Here is a 19,721-nt window from a genome sequence, read left to right on the forward strand (position 1 = left end):
CAAAACATAGTTTTGTTCCATATTTGGTCAATGTTCTGATAGAAGTGAAAATTTGTGACAGGAGAGCATAAAAAATCAATGCAATATGGGTGTGACCCGGAGGTTATTTTTGGTATAGACCTTATGATTCTGAGCTGTGCCATGATGACAGGTATAAAATCAAGGCTGTGAGGGCTAGTTTATGGCATCCACAGTAAAAAAAAAAAAAAAAAACCCGTAGGCCTATAATTCTCCTAGATCACTTGCACATGGTTGATGGTTTTATAGGCTACTGAAATTAATTGGAAAAATATATATTTTTAATGTTTCGTCAGCAGAATCCAAACATTAAAAGTAAAACACACTGACACTTTAATTTCCATTAAAGATGGCGCTGCTGTGGCTGGCGCCTAAACCAGTCTGTGGCCTAAACGAAATCGTTTTTCACACCAACTTCAAATTTGGAACACAACTTCGTTAGACATGATTTTATAGTCGTTTTAGGGGCCAGATTTTTTTTCTAAATACAGGCATACATTTTGTTTAAAAAATGATATTTAAAAAAAGATATACATAAATTACAAATAAATTCTAGACCGTCTGCATTCCAAAGAATTAATGAATAACCATTTAAAGTAGAATAATAGATTTTCACGTCTTTTTAAAAAATCGGGAGACGGCTAACAGGTTAAACTAAAATGTACTTTTTTCCATTGGATAATGGACTTTTATTTTGACGTATTTGTGTTAACGTTTAAACTAGTTGGCTTCACGTTCGCCCAGAATAAGTTAACGTTACTTGATATCACATAATATAAAGTCTCTTCGTTTACCTAATTTAGCTCAATTAAAATGTCTATCCCACCTGGATCCATAGTCGTGTCGGACTGGCACCGCTGTGCAGACAGCAGAGAGTTTTTCAGCAAAATACTGCACAAGAAGAGCCGGCGAAAGTTTGGTAAGGATTACCATGGATACAGCAGTTAGGCGTCTATACCTTGTGTGTGATATTTCTTAACGTTATTTTGTTCATTTGTGAAAAGAACATCTAAATTAATTATAACCAACGTATGCAATTCTTTATAAATGAAGGGTTTTTCATATTTTGTGAAGGGCTCTTGGAGGCGCCGATGATGCCTCCTCATATGAATGTTGACATCGTTCGGTACAAGGTTCTTATCTCGGGTAAAACTGGAGTCGGGAAGAGTGCTCTCGCTGCCCGGCTCGCAGGCTTCGACCTCCCCAAAATGCATTATGAGACCACAGGTAAACAAAGCAGCACAATTAAACTGGTTTGTAATAAAATTCTCCTCAGTAAAACCATTGTACTTTTAATAAATTCGTTTAAAAATATTTAATCTTAATATCAGTGATCCATAAAAAACTATTTGGTTATTAATTTTAGAAGATTTATTTAAGTACATAACATAATTACTAATTTTCTTAATATTAAGAGAATTAATAATTATGTCATGTACTATCTATCTATATATATAAAATCTATCCAATTATATAAGTAATATTATATTATTATCCAACAAATCATATTTACCCACCTCAGGCTTTAAAGACGTTTTATTATTGTCGTTTTTTTCTCTCCCAGATTTAAACACCTTTTATTCTCAACCCCATAACGGACACTTTTTTTATTTAATTTTTTTAATAATTTGACAGACAACCTGTAATAAAACAAACATTTACCTACTGCTCATGTGTCCCTCGTAACAATTTAATGACTACAAATATAACATTCATGATCATTTTCATATTTTTATGGGACTTTATGTGAATTATAGACCAGTTCTGTGGTCTCTTTATTTTTTGCAAAAAATGTTTTCAATTCAGGTCTGCATCCATCCATAAAATTTCCTTCCACACCAGTAGGTGTCAGTCAGTATGCATCAATAAAAGAACATCAGCGATTTGTTAGGGGACAACAGTTTACGACCCAAGACCAGTTGTGAAGAATGAAGACCAAGAGTCAGGAGTGCGATTAATTAAAGAAACATTTACTAAAGAATAGTTATGTCAGGTGGTAGTAATCAGCAAAAAAACACCCTTCATTTGTAATTATCTTCACAATTTCCCCCCCAAAAAATATAAATTTAACAAGGTTGAGAATAGTGTGATTGGGTTGAAGACTGTAACAGATTTGAATTAAGACATCAATAAAAGATCATCAGTGATTTGTTAGGGGACAACAGTTTAGGACCCAAGACCATCAATTTTAGATTTTTTTTTTCTCACTCATATTGTGCCCTTCTTTCTAGGTCAACATATCAAAACCCCGAATGATGTATATTCTGGTAGGCATGGGTGGAGTCTAAATTAAAGGGAGACTGGTTGGCGTGATGGGTTGAGTTCAGACTTGGGGTTGGGGACATAACTTTATAGCCTAAATAAAATTATAGACATATAGTGAACATTTTGTTAAATACTTTAGTGATATGACAAATGCTAAGTGGGAGGTAGAAATAAGTCATTATTTTATTATATTATTTAAATGCAATAATTATTTATTGTGATGGACATAACGTTTTGTGAAAAAGCTTTTAACATTTATATTTGGGGAATCACCACTTTAAAAAGTCTGGGAGACTGAAATATTACCATATCCCAGGAATGACCCATATACACAGATAGTCATCTGCCATATTGGAATGGTCAAAGCTGGTCCGTGAACACTCGAGAGCAAGTTGACTGCGTCTGTAGTGACGTTCCAAGATGACTGGCCCTGACATGTCTATAGTGGTCGAATGTGGCATCTCTGTGTACATATCGGTGGCCTTGAGATGGTGGATTAAATTAATAATGGATGATGACAAAAATGTTTACTAATACAATATTTGAATATCTTCAATGGCATTGTTAATAGAAAGCTTTCGAATTACTGTATGCTGCTTTCCATCCACACCAATAGGTGTCAGTCAGTATGCATCAATACAAGAACATCAGTGATTTGTTAGGGGACAACAGTTTACGACCCAAGACAGGTTGTGAAGAATGAAGACCAAGAGTCAGGAGTGCAATTAATTCAAGAAAAATTTACTGAAGAATAGTTTCCCGTTTCATCAGCAGAAGCTAGCTCCATGTCTCACAAGGAGTTTGTTGGCCTCGCTCTCCCGCTACCAGCTTTTCATATATACAATTTCCCAACAGTAATACTCTTTTCAAGGTCTAACTAGTTATGTCGTTCCTGTAGGTTGAATGATTCTGTTTGGCTAAGAGAAAATAGATAGTCATAGTAAATTTCCAAACATTTTTAGTTAATCAGATGCACATCTCCAAAGATCACTTGTTGACGCTTTCACCCCGGAATTAGGCGCGTAGTGACCTTCCAGGTCTGGAGCAGGCGCCAGCTTGTCCAAAACATGCCCGTTGTACACCTCTAATAATAATTAAGAGATAAGAACCCTAGCACACACACACACACACACACACACACACACACACACACACATACGCACTTCTCCGAGGTTAGATTTGGCTGAGCCCCAGCTCTGACCAGAATGTTTCCCAAAACATACTGATAACATGTGCTTTCTCTCAGTAAGTTAGAACAGACAATATTCACCATAATTCTTTAGTGTTTCTGTAAAAGGAAATAATATAAAATGAAAGACAAATCCATATTCTGGGCTAAGTGAGTAAGCACTGTTACTGCACTCCTGGCATGGGCCACACCCTCAGTCACTCCTCAGAGACCAAATACGACTTTAGAAAAAATATATTAATGCTTTGATTTTATATATACACAGTGAATTGCGAAAGTATTCGGCCCCCTTGAACTTTGCGACCTTTTGCCACATTTCAGGCTTCAAACATAAAGATATAAAATTGTAATTTTTGTGAAGAATCAACAACAAGTGGAACACAATCATGAAGTAGAATGACATTTATTGGATATTTAAAACTTTTTTAACAAATCAAAAACTGAAAAAGTTGGTGTGCAAAATTATTCGGCCCCTTTACTTTCAGTGCAGCAAACTCTCTCCAGAAGTTCAGTGAGGATCTCTGAATGATCCAATGTTGACCTAAATGACTAATGATGATAAATAGAATCCACCTGTGTGTAATCAATTCTCTGTATAAATGCACCTGCACTGTGATAGTCTCAGAGGTCCGTTTAAAGCGCAGAGAGCATCATGAAGAACTAGGAACACAGCAGGTAGGTCCGAGATACTGTTGTGGAGAAGTTTAAAGCCGGATTTGGATACAAAAAGATTTCCCAAGCTTTAAACATCCCAAGGAGCACTGTGCAAGCGATAATATTGAAATGGAAGGAGCATCAGACCACTGCAAATCTACCAAGACCTGGCCGTCCCTCTAAACTTTCAGCTCATACGAGGAGAAGACTGATCAGAGATGCAGCCATGATCACTCTGGATGAACTGCAGAGATCTACTGCTTAGGTGAGAGACACATTAGTCGTATACTGCACAAATCTGGCCTTTATGGAAGAGTGGCAAGAAGAAAGCCATTTCTTAAAGATATCCATAAAAAGTGTCGTTCTAAGTTTGCCACAAGACACCTGGGAGACACCAAATCATCTGGTCAGATGAAACCAAAATTGAACTTTTTGGCAACAATGCAAAACGTTATGTTTGGCGTAAAAGCAACACAGCTCATCACCCTGAACACACCATCCCCACTGTCAAACATCGTGGTGGCAGCATCATGGTTTGGGCCTGCTTTTCTTCAGCAGGGACAGGGAAGATGGTTCAAATTGATGGGAAGATGGATGGAGCCAAATACAGGACCATTCTGGGACGGAGATTTGTCTTCCAACAAGACAATGATCCAAGACATAAAGCAAAATCTACAATGGAATGGTTCAAAAATAAACATATCCAGGTGTTAGAATGGCCAAGTCAAAGTCCAGACCTGAATCCAATCGAGAATCTGTGGAAAGAACTGAAAACTGCTGTTCACAAACGCTCTCCATCCAACCTCACTGAGCTCGAGCTGTTCTGCAAGGAGGAATGGGCAAAAATCTCAGTCTCTCTCGATGTGCAAAACTGATAGAGACATACCCCAAGCGACTTACAGCTGTAATCGCAGCAAAAGGTAGCGCTACAAAATATTAACTTAAGGGGGCTGAATAATTTTGCTCGCCCAATTTTTCAGTTTTTGATTTGTTAAAAAAGTTTGAAATATCCAATACATTTCATTCCACTTCATGATTTTGTCCCACTTGTTGATTCTTCACAAAAAATTACAGTTTCATATCATTATGTTTGAAGCCTGAAATGTAGTAAAAGGTGGCAAAGTTCAAGGGGGCTGAAGGGGGGGATTCTGAAATCCACTGCCGCTTCAATATACCTGTATATATTTATATCCTAATTATTATGTTTTATTCCTTTTATATTTCCTTTTACTGAAACACTAAAGACTCAAGATGAATATTGCCTGTACTATTGTGTGTCCCTCTCACTAAAGGAAAGCACATGTTATCAGTATGTTTTGGTAAGAACTAGTTAAAACTGGAGCTTAATCAGCTCCAACCTTGGAGAGACTTTGTATCTGTGTATGTGCGCAATATTCTATGTTACAGATCAGAATGGTGTTCAATGGGCACCCTAAGAGATGGGTGGACTTGTTGTTCTGGGCAAGCTGGCGCCTGCTCCAGATCTGGAAGGTCACTACGGGCCTAATTCTGCGGTGAAAGCATCAACAAGTGACACGTCGGTGGAAACGTGCATCAGATTAACTGACTCGAGTGGAAATTTACCATGACTATGCATTGTCTCTGAGCCAATCAGAACCATCCACATTGCAGTAATGACGTGGATAAGACCTTGAAAACGGTATAACTGTTGGGACAATTGTATGTATGATAGGGCGAGGCAACGAGACGGTGAGAGAGGGAGCGCGGCCTACGAACTCCTTGTGAGACTTGAAGCTGGCTTCTGCTTTTGAAACTGCAAACTATTCTTAAGTAAATTTTTCTTTTATTTAATTGGAATCCTGACTCTGTCTTCATTTCTTCACTACTGGTCCTGGGTCATAAGCTGTTAACCCCTAACAGGGCCGAATACTTTCGCAAGGCACTGTATATATACACACACTCACCTAAAGGATTATTAGGAACCACTGTTCAATTTCTCATTAATGCAATTATCTAATCAACCAATCACATGGCAGTTGTTTAAATGCATTTAGGGGTGTGGTCCTGGTCAAGACAATCTCCTGAACTCCAAACTGAATGTCAGAATGGGAAAGAACGGTGATTTAAGCAATTTTGAGCGTGGCATGGTTGTTGGTGCCAGACGGGCCGGTCTGAGTATTTCAATCTGCTCAGTTACTGGGATTTTCACCCACAACCATTTCTAGGGTTTACAAAGGATGGTGTGAAAAGGGAAAAATATCCAGTATGCGGCAGTCCTGTGGGCGAAAATGCCTTGTTGATGCTAGAGGTCAGAGGAGAATGGGCCGACTGATTCAAGCTGATAGAAGAGCAACTTTGACTGAAATAACCACTCGTTAGAACCGATGTATCAAAAAGCATTTGTAAAGCCACAATACGCACAACCTTGAGGCAGATGGGCTACAACAGCAGAATACCCCACCGGGTACCACTCATCTCCACTACAAATAGGAAAAATAGGCTACAATTTGCACAAGCTCACCAAAATTGGACAGTTGAAGACTGCAAAAATCTTGCCTGGTCTGATGAGTCTCGATTTCGGTTGAGACATTCAGATGGTAGAGCCAGAATTTGGTGTAAACAGAATGAGAACAAGGATCCATCATGCCTTGTTACAACTGTGCAGGCTGGTGGTGGTGGTATAATGGTGTGGGGGATGTTTTCTTGGCACACTTTAGGCCCCTTAGTGCCAATTGGGTATCCTTTAAATGCCACAGCCTACCTGAGCAATGTTTGTGACCATGTCCATCCCTTTATGACCACCATGTACCCATCCTCTGATGGCTACTTCCAGCGGGATAATGCACCATGTCACAAAGCTTCAATCATTTCAAATTGGTTTCTTGAACATGACAATGAGTTAACTGCACTAAACTGGCATGCACCGTCACCAGATCTCAACCCAATAGAGTATCTTTGGGATGAGGTGGAACGGGAGCTTTGTGCCCTGGATGTGCATCCCACAAATCTCCATCAACTGCAAGAAGCTATCCTATCAATATGGGCCAACATTTCTAAAGAATGCTTTCAGCACCTTGATGAATCAATGCCACATAGAATTAAGGCAGTTCTTAAGGCGAAAGGGTGTCAAACACAGTATTAGCTAACAAATAGATATCAGTCCTTTAGGTGGTCATTGCCTGTCATTGATCCCTGCAGGCATAGAGACAACAGTGGTCTTCTGGCCTGTGAGACTAAAGGACAGTGGCCGTGTGCTGTTTTTCCGCTTTGAGCTTTGGGACTGTGGGGAAAGTGCCATGCGAAGATTTGACCACATGTTACCGGTGAGCATCTTATGTTCCCTTAGGCCGGGGACACACTGCAAGCGTGGCGTGAGCGTCTCGGCTGCGTGGCGTGTCCGTTTTTATATCGGCTCCCATGTTAACCGGTTAGAGCTTGCACACTGCCTGCGTGACGCGCGGCTCGAACGCGTGCATGCTTCAAATCGAAGAGAAGCCTATTTTTCACTCCACACGCGAGCGTGTTGGAAGCGTTTCCAGGCAAAATAGAATAGGAAAAGATGTTTATGTCATTTTAACATGAATATATATATTAATAAATTACATTTTTTTGTTTGAAAGTCTGTAGGTTAACATAAATGCAGATATAGGCCTAATTGTAATAATAAAAAACAACATAATTATGAATATTGAAATAATAAAGGTACCTTGAATGGAAAATTTAATTAATCTTGCCATGGTGAAATAATAAGAGTTCAGTACATGGACATCACATACTGTGAGTCTCAAACATCATCGCCTCCTACTTCTTATGTAAATCTTGTGAATCCATAACACAAGGGGGAAAAAAGTAGCCTGACAAGCCAGACCCACATCAAGATGTTTGGTCTGGAAACTCACCATAGACAGGGCTCAATCCGAGGGGCGGGATAAACGGTTGTCTTTCAAAATCCCTCTGCACGTGATAGGATAGTGCTACACCAACCAGAGCAACAAAGGTGAAACAGAGCTTGTTGATAGATTAAACATTCACCATATCCGGTCGGCAAAACTCTGAACACATCTTCCCTTTTTAAGAATGACTTCAGTGCCGTTCTTTGCTCTTTTCTCAGAGAAAAGCTTAACTCCAAGTCTTCCAGAGTTGCGGTCAATGCTGATTCGAAAGACCGCCGTTCGGCAGTTTCTGTGTTTAATAGAAGCACGCAAACGCAACTCGGACGTCGTCATTATGGCCCCGCCCACCGACTCCATACACGATGTGATTGGCCCGGCAAAAGTTAGGCGAATACACCTCAGAAGGTTATTGAGAGTTGCTAGACGAAACTCGCGGGCAGATTAGATTTGCTGCTGCTAGGGTGCGTCTAGATTTCTAGACTAGAAAAAAAGCGCTTCTCAACACAAACCCAACCATGATGCAAGCGTTGGGGATCATTTATATGCACGCCCCCAACATTTGCATCTGTCCAAATATGTGCAATGTCAGGCAGAATTGGGAGCGAATCATCAAAACAAGCTGCTCGCATGGACACACTTAATGTTCCAGGCTGTTCAGGAGACTTGTCCTACCCTTCCCACAGATAAAAAAATGTCAACAGTCCATGGTTGATGTTTATAATCCGATACCACAACAATTTAATTCAAGATCGTTCATTTGTTCGGCCCATTTCAAGCAAGCTTCGCTCAGCGTCTTAAACTGAAGAAAGGGGCAATTACAACTGTATTCCTGCAAGCAGTAAGTGGTGATTTATCCACTTACTAACTGTTTAAACAATTTCTGATTAAATTGAAAGTTTTCTTAGAGAGACCGCATTGTCTAGATAACACAAGATGCTAGTTACAATAGGAAACACCAAGTACCATACCAAACTAAATAGTGTGTCTAATGACAAAGGGTAATATTATTATGTATTACAAAATACAACCGTAGATACTTTGCTTAGATCGTTCACTCGATCCTTCCAGCAAACGTCACCTTTTCCACCATATAAGTTAAAAACGATAGTCCCATTTGACGAGTCTAAAATGTAGGCTGAATGACACACTTTAAGCAGAACATCTCAAATGGAGATTGATAAAAATGCAGCTTACTTGTGTAGAGAGAGCGCGAGAGAGAGAGAGAGCTTGCGTGCATATGGTTTCCAGATTGGACATGTTTAGGTATAACACTGGATATCATATTGGGTTTTTTTTTTCACAGAAAAGCTCTGTTAGGGGGATTTAATTACTGAAATCTGGCAACCGCACGAACGCGAGCTCTTTCTCATGCCCGGATGATCTGAAAACGCCAATAAACAAGTAAGCTGCATTTTATCAATCTCCATTCGAGATGTTTTGCTTAAAGTTTGTCATTTAGTCTGTCTGTGTTCTGTCAGGACTCACGAGCTAAACAGCTGTGAGCTGCCAAAATAAGCCAATCAGAGCAGAGCTCAACATTAATATTCATGGGCCCTTCCAAATAAGGCAAAAAACAGAGCATTACATCCTGTAAAAAGTGTATCTGGACAATTTTGCCCTTAAATAAGCCACATACCCTCTATGTAGATATCAGAGAACAATATTGTTTCAAATCATTCTAGGGCACCTTTAAACCTGTCAATACAGAACGAAATATTCTATAGCCTATTTTGCCGTCAATACCATAGATATGTGGTCAATAGGCTACTGCCGACGTTGTCCTTTGTTGTATCAATAGGCAATATATTTATATTTAACATGAAGTATAGGGCTTCCCTGTACATTAATAGCTGCAGCAGCGCCGCATCAGGACACGCTTCTGGTGTGCAAAGACAGAGAAAAACGTCACGCAGCCGCCCCGCAACTGAAACGCCGCGCTTGCAGTGTGTCTCCGGCCTAAAGCTACTAATTCTGTGTCACATTTTAATATAGGGCTGTGATGTTTTAATATATGATGTTAATCTTCTCTTTTTAGTCATGTAAGGAACAGGTGGATGCAATTCTTTTCCTGTTCTCCTTTACTGATCGGGGCTCCTTTGATGATCTTTCAAATCAAATATCACGGATCACAGAATCTTCTGATCGAGTGGTTAAATTGGTGGTTGGCACCAAGTATCCTTCAACACTAGCTATTTACAATCAAATGTATGTGTTGCAGGGTATATATATAACTCATATATATATATATATATATATATATATATATATATATATATATATATATATATATATATATATATATATATATATAGTCTCTTAACTCATTTTAAGAATTATATATATATATGTATATATATATATATATATATATATATATATATATATATATATATATATATATATATATATAGTATGTATGTATGTATGTGTGTTCTTAAAATGAGTTTTTAAGAGACATCTCAGAATTGTGAGATAAAAAAGTCGCCATTGTGTGTTTATAAAGTCAGAATTACAAGATATATCAATTCTGACTTCTTTTCTCAGAATTGTGAGATATAAACTTCCAATTGCAAGTTTTAAAGTCAGAATTGATATATCTTTTATTTCTGATGTTATATCATGCAATTCTGCTGCTGGTTGCATAATCCATTAAGACTAGTTTTATAATTTTAGACAAATCAGTTACATAAAAGTTAGATAAGCCTAATTTGATTCCAAAATGTAAGACTGAGGTCCCCTTGACTGGGTCATACAAGAACTTAAGACACTGTCTTAACATAATGGCTTTGTTTATGCAACCTTTTATGGTAGTTTAATTAAAATTAAAATTGAAAATGTATATTTTTTTTCAAAATAATAAAATCTATTATTTTATCTCAATTATACTAAATGTGTTGTTGTAACAGCATAATGGTAAATTGTTATGTGACATTGTCATGGCCCTTAACAGTGTAGATTTTGACTTATTTATGCACACAGATGTGACAGAGAGTGGACATAACACATTTTCAAGAGGTGTGGGGTCCTTCCGGTCTTCCGAGTGGGAGGTGATGTGAGTGCAGGGCTTGGTGAAGTAGCGCCCCTCCTAAATGCTCTTGCAGAAAATCTGTGGCACCAGGACTGTATGGCTGCTTCATCTGTCTCCATCTCCCCACAGGCTGCTCTCAGAGAAACGAGCTCAGAGATCATTGTATAGCTATGTGTAATGTAGATCAATTTTACATGTGTTGGTCAGTATAAGGCAAAATTTATGGGTGGGACTATGCTGCTATGGAAATACAATGCCCAATTATTTGAAGGTTTTTTTCCCCCTTCTAAATGCCTACAAATTAAATTAGCCATTTTAGTCAACTGACAAGTCAGAAAATAATTATTTTAAATTGTGTTGTTTCAGGACAGCTGCAATGAAAATATTGGTATATGTATATATTCATAGACCTCTGATTATATATATTAAAGTAAAAAAACCTTTTAAATTGTTTTGTTTTTGTTTATTAACCCAAATTACGACATTTAAAGGAGAAAATGCTCAAACGTACATCCATGCATTAGGTCTTCACTTCTTTGGTGGAATCCATGATAACCGGGCCTTTTTCCTGCGTGTTTTTTGGGCTCTAATACTCAACAAACCACCTTTCCCTATTGAAGATGTAACTGACATCGGATCCACATCAGCAGGGGAATTGGCACTTCTGACAAAACAGTGTCCATAATTGTGCCATCTGATGCCAACTGATTCATAAGGTAAGAAAATGGAAAAAAGATATTAAACCAAACTCTTCAGAACAAAATAATATAAAAACATGCTTTGAGATTTCCTATCCAATACTAAATGATCTTCAATTTGAAAAGAAAATGCTTTAGAGCGAAAACTTCTTATATTGCCATTAGTTTATTTTGCTTACCTTTTCTGCACTGACTTGAATTGAATTATTGGTGGAGGTTACAATGACTTCTTCTGGTGCAAACTCACTGACATTCACTGTGAATATATAAAAAATCTCCAACAATGCAAATTTCCCCCTTTAAAAACAGATATTGATGGTTAGTTTCTTTATTAAATTCGTATTAATATGCTCATTGTGTTAGAACAAATTATTTGCAGAGGTCTGAACACAGTGTTTTAAATGGATTTTTAACTAAACTTACCTTTGAATCAGCACTTTCCATTGTAGATTTGTTTAGTTATAAAGGAAACAAAGATGAGGACACTTAATCCCGCTCTTCACCTACAAAAGCGTTTGCCTGCTTTGTAATAGGTAAGATTGATGCTCATTTTCTCAGTGTGATTAGATACAACCACGCAATGCTTACTTTTATACCACTGGCTGGGTTTGGGTGAGGCTTGCATGATGTCTATGTGCAGAATGTATCATATAGTCTATGAAAGAGAAGAGATAAAATCTTGTTGGATGATAATAATATCCTCTGTTCAGCACTGTATGTGTTTATTTAAAATGGTCTGTTAGTAAATGGCCTATAATAGAAATTTGGGGACAAAAAAAAGTATACTGGAAAAACTAAATAGCATATTGATTAATTACAAATGGTATCTATGGCTGAATAAAATTAGACTCTAGCAACAAATACAAATTCATAACAGAGCTGATGTGAAATTCCACATCTTCATTACAGCTGTCATATCAATAATAATAACTATAAGGTCCCTTGTCGGTTTTTTGTGTACGTGCTGGAAAGTTAATATAAGAGGTTAGAGTAACAGACCCTTTACCGAATTAGAAATCTACCCGTCGCCCCTCGCTTCGAAATTCAACTGAAGTCGATATGGGACTTTTATTCTAAAAACGTTCGCAGGTGTGGTGGCCATTTTGTAAAAACGCCTTACTACCTCTAGCTTCATCCTCGTCTTCCGTAACCCAGTTCATTGACGAATTTTGTCGGCGGGCTTTTTTAACGTGACAGAAATGCACTTCTGAAAAACTATTTTCATTTAAAAAATAATATTACAACACACTCGCAACCCACAGCGCTGATTAACCAGATCCATATCTACTCGTTGTTTTTAACTAGACGATTCCAACGCCTGGCCAGGCAGAAAGGCCACAATGAAACTCACAGACAATGTGCTGCGGAGTTTTAGGGTTGCGAAGGTTTTCCGAGAGAATTCGGACAAAATTAACTGTTTTGACTTCAGTTCAAACGGCGAGACCGTAATATCGAGTAGCGATGATGACTCGATTGTCTTATACGACTGCCAGGAGGGAAAGTAAGTCACATACATTTCGCAGTGTGATCTTTCCTATAACTGTCTTATGTTCCGTTTCTGTCTTAACTGGGGGGTTTTAAACGCTGATCCTGATTACAGACCCATTACTGTGACTTATGTGAGAAAATAAGATCGTCTACTCCCTTAGTAAGGAAGGAAATGTATGAATGTTACTGTTTATAGCAAATGTTGTGATGTGAATGTGTTTATGTACAGTAGCAATGTCCAATTCGTGAATGAATCGCTTATTTTGAATCGGATCTTTTCAATGAATCAATTGAACCGGTTCGCTGACTCACCATTTTTTTTTATCAACTTACTATTGACTAAACTCATATGCATTCAGTATTGCTTTCTATAAATGCAAATTATATTACATTTTACGTTAATTTGTGATACAAACCATTGTTAATAAAGCTGGTATGGTATTTAGTCACTAATGTGTAATAGTGTAATATGCCGCGCTTGGGCGGTAAGGTCCACGTAATGACGAATCACTGGATATCTCCGAAACGAACATTTCGGAAGAACCGATTCGCGTAAACGAGTCGAAGGTACAGTCATAGAGGTCGCGTGCTAACCGGTGCTAACCGTTAGCATCCACGCCTCCTTCTGAGATGCCCGCCTTGTGACTGTAAAATCAAATATTTTGTTTTAAAGTGAAGTGTCTGTGTATACGCACACTTCATGTATCTAAATAAGCAATCGTATTACTCATTTATTTCCTCTTCTGCCCTCTAATGTCAGACCCAAACGGACGCTTTACAGTAAGAAGTATGGGGTTGATCTCATCAGGTACACCCATGCCGCCAACACTGTCGTCTACAGCTCTAACAAGATCGATGGTAGGACTCATTATAAAGTCTCAGTATGATATTGTTTAATGGTTCATATGCTGTTCGTGTGTGTTACTATGTGTTTAGAACGTTTTCTAGACGTTTATGTATACTTACATGCAGTTGTATATGCATATTTGTAATTTTAAAAATGCATATTTGTCATATTATTCATGCTTTCATATTTTGTTTTTTTAAGTATTATTTTTTTGGGTGGGATTAGTGGTTTCCTCCTGATGTTTTGTGTGAGGCTGTCTACCTGTGCCTGCTCTGGGTTGAGGTAGTTGTTTGTATAGTTTTTAGGGTCTGTTATTCTGCCCTGTTAAGGAGCTAACTGTACAGACTACTGCCTTGCCCAGGGTTGAGCCCGTTCATCTGACACCGTATACCATACATTTTACATATTCACTCATAGAGTCTTGTTTTGTAGCTTTGATATTTGATACTTTCTTCTCACTACTAATGTGGTACTACAGATACTATACGATACCTGTCCTTACATGACAACAAGTACATTCGCTACTTTCCTGGGCACAATAAGAGGTGAGGATCTGTCACATTAAATTATGTCTATTCTTATGTTTCATAATTGGCGTTTGAGTTTTAGTGCTTTTTTAATTCTATTTCAGGGTTGTTGCTCTGTCTATGTCTCCTGTTGATGACACATTCATTTCTGGCTCTCTTGATAAAACTATTCGCCTGTGGGACCTTCGCTCACCGAACTGTCAGGTAAGCAGTATCTTTATTTTGGGTAGGTTTTTTTTCTTGTTTAGTCTATTTTTGATTCTAATCTTGGTTGTGTTCACAGGGTCTCATGCACCTGCAAGGAAAACCTGTGTGTTCTTTTGATCCTGAGGGGTTGATTTTTGCTGCGGGAGTGAACTCTGAGATGGTCAAACTTTATGATCTGCGGTCCTTTGATAAGGTAACTGTATAAAATTGCATTCAAGAAATTGTAATGTTATCTGACTTTTAAATGGTAAAACTTAATCCATTTGGATCTCCTACCTCAGGGCCCATTTGCGACATTTAAACTACAATATGAGCGAACATGTGAGTGGACGGGTCTCAAGTTCAGCAATGACGGAAAGCTCATTCTGGTCTCCACCAATGGAGGGACGCTCAGAGTGCTGGATGCTTTCAAAGGAGCCGTGCTCCACTCATTTGGGGTGAGAAAAGAGTTTAGTTTTGAATAGGTCTCATCCAAGTTTGTGTTTAAGCATCTCATGGAGTGTCCGTCTTCCTCACTGCAGGGCTATAACAACAGTAAAGGTGTCATTCTAGAGGCTTCTTTCACACCAGACTCTCAGTTCATCATGATCGGTAAGTTTCACCTACGCTCCTCAGCGGATTGAGAAAGGACTAAAGATGAGTTTACAGAAAGTGATGCGGGTTGTCTCAATATTTGGATTTTCAGGATCAGAGGATGGGAAGATCCATGTGTGGAATGCTGAGAGTGGAATGAAAGTAGCACTTCTTGATGGGAAGCACACCGGTCCTGTCACCTGTCTGCAGTTTAACCCCAAATTCATGACCTTTGCCAGTGCCTGCTCTAACATGGTAAGGGTTCACTATAAGGTAGAAACGTATCTGATATATTTATTATTGCTCTGCCCAAACCAAATATGTGCCCTTTTAAATTTTCTGCACTGGTTTTGATTTCACTATATGTTTGTGTTGTACATTATATGCACTTATGCACTGATTGACAACACAAAACAGACGTCATCTAATTACTTCTTGTGGCCTGCAGATTCACAATGAGTACAGCAATGCAGATGAACACTAGGCAATTTCCTAGGCAGATATTGACTTGGGACTATATTATGGGGAAGCACAGACAAAGCACTGCTACTTGGGCGCAGAGATATCACACAACACATTGCAATCGCTCAACAGCCAGAGGATGTGAGGATGAGAACCGTGATATCGCTGCACCCAAGTAGCAGTAGCGGTACCAAATAGCGGTATTAATTTTCCTTTCTTCAGCTCTTAAAAAGGTCTTAAATTAGATTAGTATTTTGTAAATGTGAAATCTCTTTTATTCACCTGAGCTGTAAATTCCATCTGACTGATCACTTTGAATTATAACTGTGCAGCAAGTTCATGATGTTCAAGTTTGTGTTAACCAGAAGTTGCAACTGATTTTAAAGGTAGGGTAGGTAACAATTATCTTAAACACTTTTGTCCAAATTTGTTAAAACTTTCTTTATATGTCAATACTTAATTATATGTAAGTACTCTGAAAAAGAGAGTATAAAAATCGAGTGACTCTAGACTTTTTTATCTGCAATATACACCGCTCATTATTTTCGTCTGGGTCGAAACAAGTGATTGGCTTGGGCGACTGTCACTCTCTCTCGCTACCATGGCTACCACCCCTTTTGCTACAGGATCTGCCCACACACGCGCACCCATTTGATTTGAGGAGTCCAAGCATAGATATGTATACGTAGATGGAAAATGTATGTGAAAACAAACACTGACCCTTTGAAAGTGTTTAAATTAAACTAAGTGTAAGAGTATAAAAGAAGAGAAACCAACATATTTTTGCTGTTCTGTATAAGCATGCCCTTCTGTTAGCGAGTCTGTTGTCTATTTTTGCCGCAATGCTTGCACTGAATTAAAGTCACGTGCATGATTAACATGAAAGGGAACCGATTTCACCATAAAATCATGTAGTGCAGTGTTCCGTGTGTTTCACAATCACCACATAACACCCAGCGCTGTGAAATAAATAATAAAATACACAAAAACACATCACTGCCATAAGATTTTGCCCAAACTTCTAAGGCCTGTTTAATTTATTTAACTAAACGTATCTTAACTTTAATGTTACATTTATCAAGTGAACAACGTATATACAGCACATTATATCCATGTGTGTTTGGGAATGGGGCTTTTGCAGCAGATATATGCTGCCCGTTATAAATCAAAGCACATCTCGGAGGAGACTACCGACAAATGTGACAGAATGGACGATATTATAGTATGTATTTGCAATACACGGTTCAGCTGCGAGTGATAAGCGAGAAAAAAGCTGCCTGATTGCACAGCGGTCGAGCGCGTGCGGCTCCCGCTCTCCATATGCACTGCTTCTGCCCTGTCAACCATAGATATGTATACATATATATGCGGTCAAAGGACTGCTTGCGTGTGCAGTGTGACATTTGAATGATGTCACTACAAGCACTTTACTCATCTCAGGTAAATAATGCGTCTTCCAGCTGAGCGGTCGGTGTAGTGGTTCATGTATTTTGGGGGCGTGGCTTTGGAAAGAGCCCAGAATGGAGAAGGTGGAGTAAATGGAAATAATGAGCTGTCTTTAAAACAGTCGTGAGACGTCTACAGACACTACGTTTTTATACTTTCTTTTTCAGAGTACTTTCATTTTAATTATGTATTGATATATAAAGAAAGTTCTGCTAAATACTGCTACGTTTGAATGGCTGTCATTGGCGAAATAGTAGAGTAGGTGGGTTAACTGCTAAAGCTAACCAGCCAAAAACAATCAGATATTAGTCAAAATGCGTAATTTAAAAAGGATTGTTAAAACTGGGGAAAATAGGGGGTCAAAGTGCACCGTTTTCTCTGCCATATTGCCCTGCAGGCCTGGTTATAACTGTATAAATACTGCAGTATTCAGTCACTGTGCACCAGTGTACAATACCTTGATATGTCCATTTAAATCTCATTTCCACAGGCGTTCTGGTTACCCACGATTGACGACTGAGGGGCAGCTGTCAGTGTCATGTTCTTCCAGTGGGTGGCAGCATTCACCCTTCTCTTGGCACACAAGGGTTTGCTCATCCTAGGACTTTTTGGACTGTAAATAAATTGGCCTTTATGCCAAGTTGTATTTCTTTGTTCATTTTATATTTGTATTAAAACTTTTTGTAAACATTGTAAATTCATTTGTTAACATTTTTGTTTTGTCTGAGTTTAAAACAAAGTGCTCGATAAAATTGGCTTGTGTGAGAAGAAACATTACTGCTGAACTGATCTTAGCTAATCAATCGTAGCAGAACTCAGTATATGTAGATTTAGTAGCTTGTGCAGTCTGAAGAAATGTCAATGAAACATTTTTAAAATAAACGTTTATATAACTGTCCAAAGATATGATTTTGAAGCCTTTCCGACATTAAATGCTCAGTTTGTACATGCATATATTTCTGTCTGTGAGTGAAAATTGATTTTATGCTGTTCTTTTAAATTTTTACATACTTTTGTTTCGTAATACCAGCATTTTTGTGAATCGCTCATAAAACAGAAATCAAATAACCAATATCCATTAATCACCCTTCTCACAAGTTTGATTTTATTTCATTCAAGTTACTTTGCACTTCTTGAGGAAACACAAGTTCATTCAGTGCTTCAAATGTAAATTGTGCAGTTGTAGCTGATGCGTTCTTTTTAATTCATTAAATATTTCCAGTGGATATTTTGCATCCAAATGGGCATTTTCATGAATTTTCTCAGTTTAGTTGTCAGAATGAGCAACATGGGCAATTTAATGCCCCAGAGTTTAGTTTTATAAACAGGCTTGGAACTTTTTTCTTTTAAGAAAGTCACATTAAAACTGCCTTCCAAAATGTATTAAATGACTTTTGTCGTTTTCTTTCTTTTCAAATTCCTTTTATGCATAGAATTTGTTTACCCATGATCAAGTCCAGCCTTTCAATCTTAAACTGAAATTCATAATATAATTTTATGTTTTTAAAAGCATCACTAAGAGTTAAAAAATAAGTTATCTTATATTAATGTTTGCCCCAATAAAGAGTTTAAAAAATTGTATAAAACAGTCACTAAAGAACCAGCTGTGTCAGTGAACCCCAATATCGGGACCTGTGAACAAAAGGTCATTACTTGTTAAACAGATGTTGTGGCATTTACAATCAAGCTGAAATATGAATTTATATGTGAATTTAGGATATGCTATATTTAACCTTGTAAGTTTGGCAATGTTATTCAAAAGCATAATGCTTAATTTGAAATGTGAAAATTACTTTTCAGGCAAAAATATGGGATTGGTTGGTGGTAGATAAATATGTCACATTTGTTGTCATTTCCCTATTTGTATCAGTTTATTGTATTAGAAACACCTCGCAGTGCTAACTAGGTTTTTGTGACAAGCTAGCTAATATAGCGCTACCCGATGGTGTTATACATTTTTATCATTTTAAAAGGAAAATGTCTATATAATATTATGTTAATGTGAAGCCTGTGCACTGTCTACAATGTTATATATCTTTACAGTAGGCTACAAGCAGGGATACCAGAAATAGAGTAGTCAGAGTCAAATTTACGAATTACGTCAGCCCACGAGTCGCTTTGAACGGTAATCTCACTGAATAAAAGACGACTTTAAGAGCACTTTACAGAATATTGCTGTCTATTGACACAAACAATTATTTTGTTGAAAAGTTACAATTAAACTAGAAGTTTATTTTTAAAAAGTCTCCATGAATGAGTGAAAATGTTATAGTGGAAAGATGCTGACCAATGACGTCACAACAAAGTAGGCTTCCTCATTCAGTTCCTTACCTGTCCAATAGAGGGTGGTATGAGATTTTGAATTGAGTCTAGTTATGGTTTTGTTGAATGGATGTATAAATACGCTAGTATTTTCAAATCCAAATCAAAAGATTTAAAAAACTTGCCCTGCCTAGGGCTGCTGG

At 37.9% G+C, this 19,721-nt stretch overlaps 2 protein-coding genes and 1 long non-coding RNA gene across 3 annotated transcripts; 2 read left to right on the forward strand and 1 right to left on the reverse strand.

The window, feature by feature from the left end:
- Positions 1-744: 744 nt before the first annotated feature.
- Positions 745-11,461, forward strand: cplane2 (ciliogenesis and planar polarity effector 2). Its single transcript, XM_067460154.1, is given in 7 exon segments — positions 745-937; positions 1,093-1,245; positions 7,286-7,410; positions 10,016-10,152; positions 10,931-10,973; positions 10,975-11,004; positions 11,006-11,461. Coding segments are annotated over 7 exon segments (765 nt in total). The 5' UTR covers positions 745-831; the 3' UTR covers positions 11,177-11,461.
- A 113-nt stretch (positions 11,462-11,574) lies between these two features.
- Positions 11,575-12,814, reverse strand: LOC137094464 (uncharacterized). The gene is made up of 4 exons (XR_010908658.1): positions 12,713-12,814; positions 12,130-12,361; positions 11,886-12,003; positions 11,575-11,712 (listed from the first exon to the last, which is right to left on the reverse strand). It is a non-coding gene; the product is annotated as an uncharacterized lncRNA (long non-coding RNA).
- Positions 12,815-12,852: 38 nt separating this feature from the next.
- wdr82 (WD repeat domain 82) lies at positions 12,853-18,205 on the forward strand. Its single transcript, XM_067460152.1, has 9 exons — positions 12,853-13,207; positions 13,955-14,052; positions 14,520-14,586; positions 14,673-14,772; positions 14,852-14,968; positions 15,057-15,212; positions 15,297-15,366; positions 15,461-15,603; positions 17,747-18,205. Exons 1-9 carry the CDS (start codon positions 13,047-13,049, stop codon positions 17,774-17,776), a joined length of 942 nt encoding a protein of 313 aa, XP_067316253.1. The 5' UTR covers positions 12,853-13,046; the 3' UTR covers positions 17,777-18,205.
- The last annotated feature ends 1,516 nt before the right edge of the window (positions 18,206-19,721 follow it).

Source organism: Pseudorasbora parva, chromosome 12 (genome assembly GCF_024679245.1).
Source record: "Pseudorasbora parva isolate DD20220531a chromosome 12, ASM2467924v1, whole genome shotgun sequence".
NCBI lineage: Eukaryota > Metazoa > Chordata > Actinopteri > Cypriniformes > Gobionidae > Pseudorasbora > Pseudorasbora parva.

Excerpts from the sequence above, each read along its gene's own strand:
- wdr82 (XM_067460152.1), top strand. The coding sequence starts at position 13,047 with ATGAAACTCACAGACAATGTGCTGCGGAGTTTTAGGGTTGCGAAGGTT. Across the intron at positions 14,773-14,851 it reads TTCGCTCACCGAACTGTCAG|GGTCTCATGCACCTGCAAGG; the intron begins GTAAGCAGTATC and ends TTGTGTTCACAG. Across the intron at positions 15,604-17,746 it reads CCAGTGCCTGCTCTAACATG|GCGTTCTGGTTACCCACGAT; the intron begins GTAAGGGTTCAC and ends TCATTTCCACAG.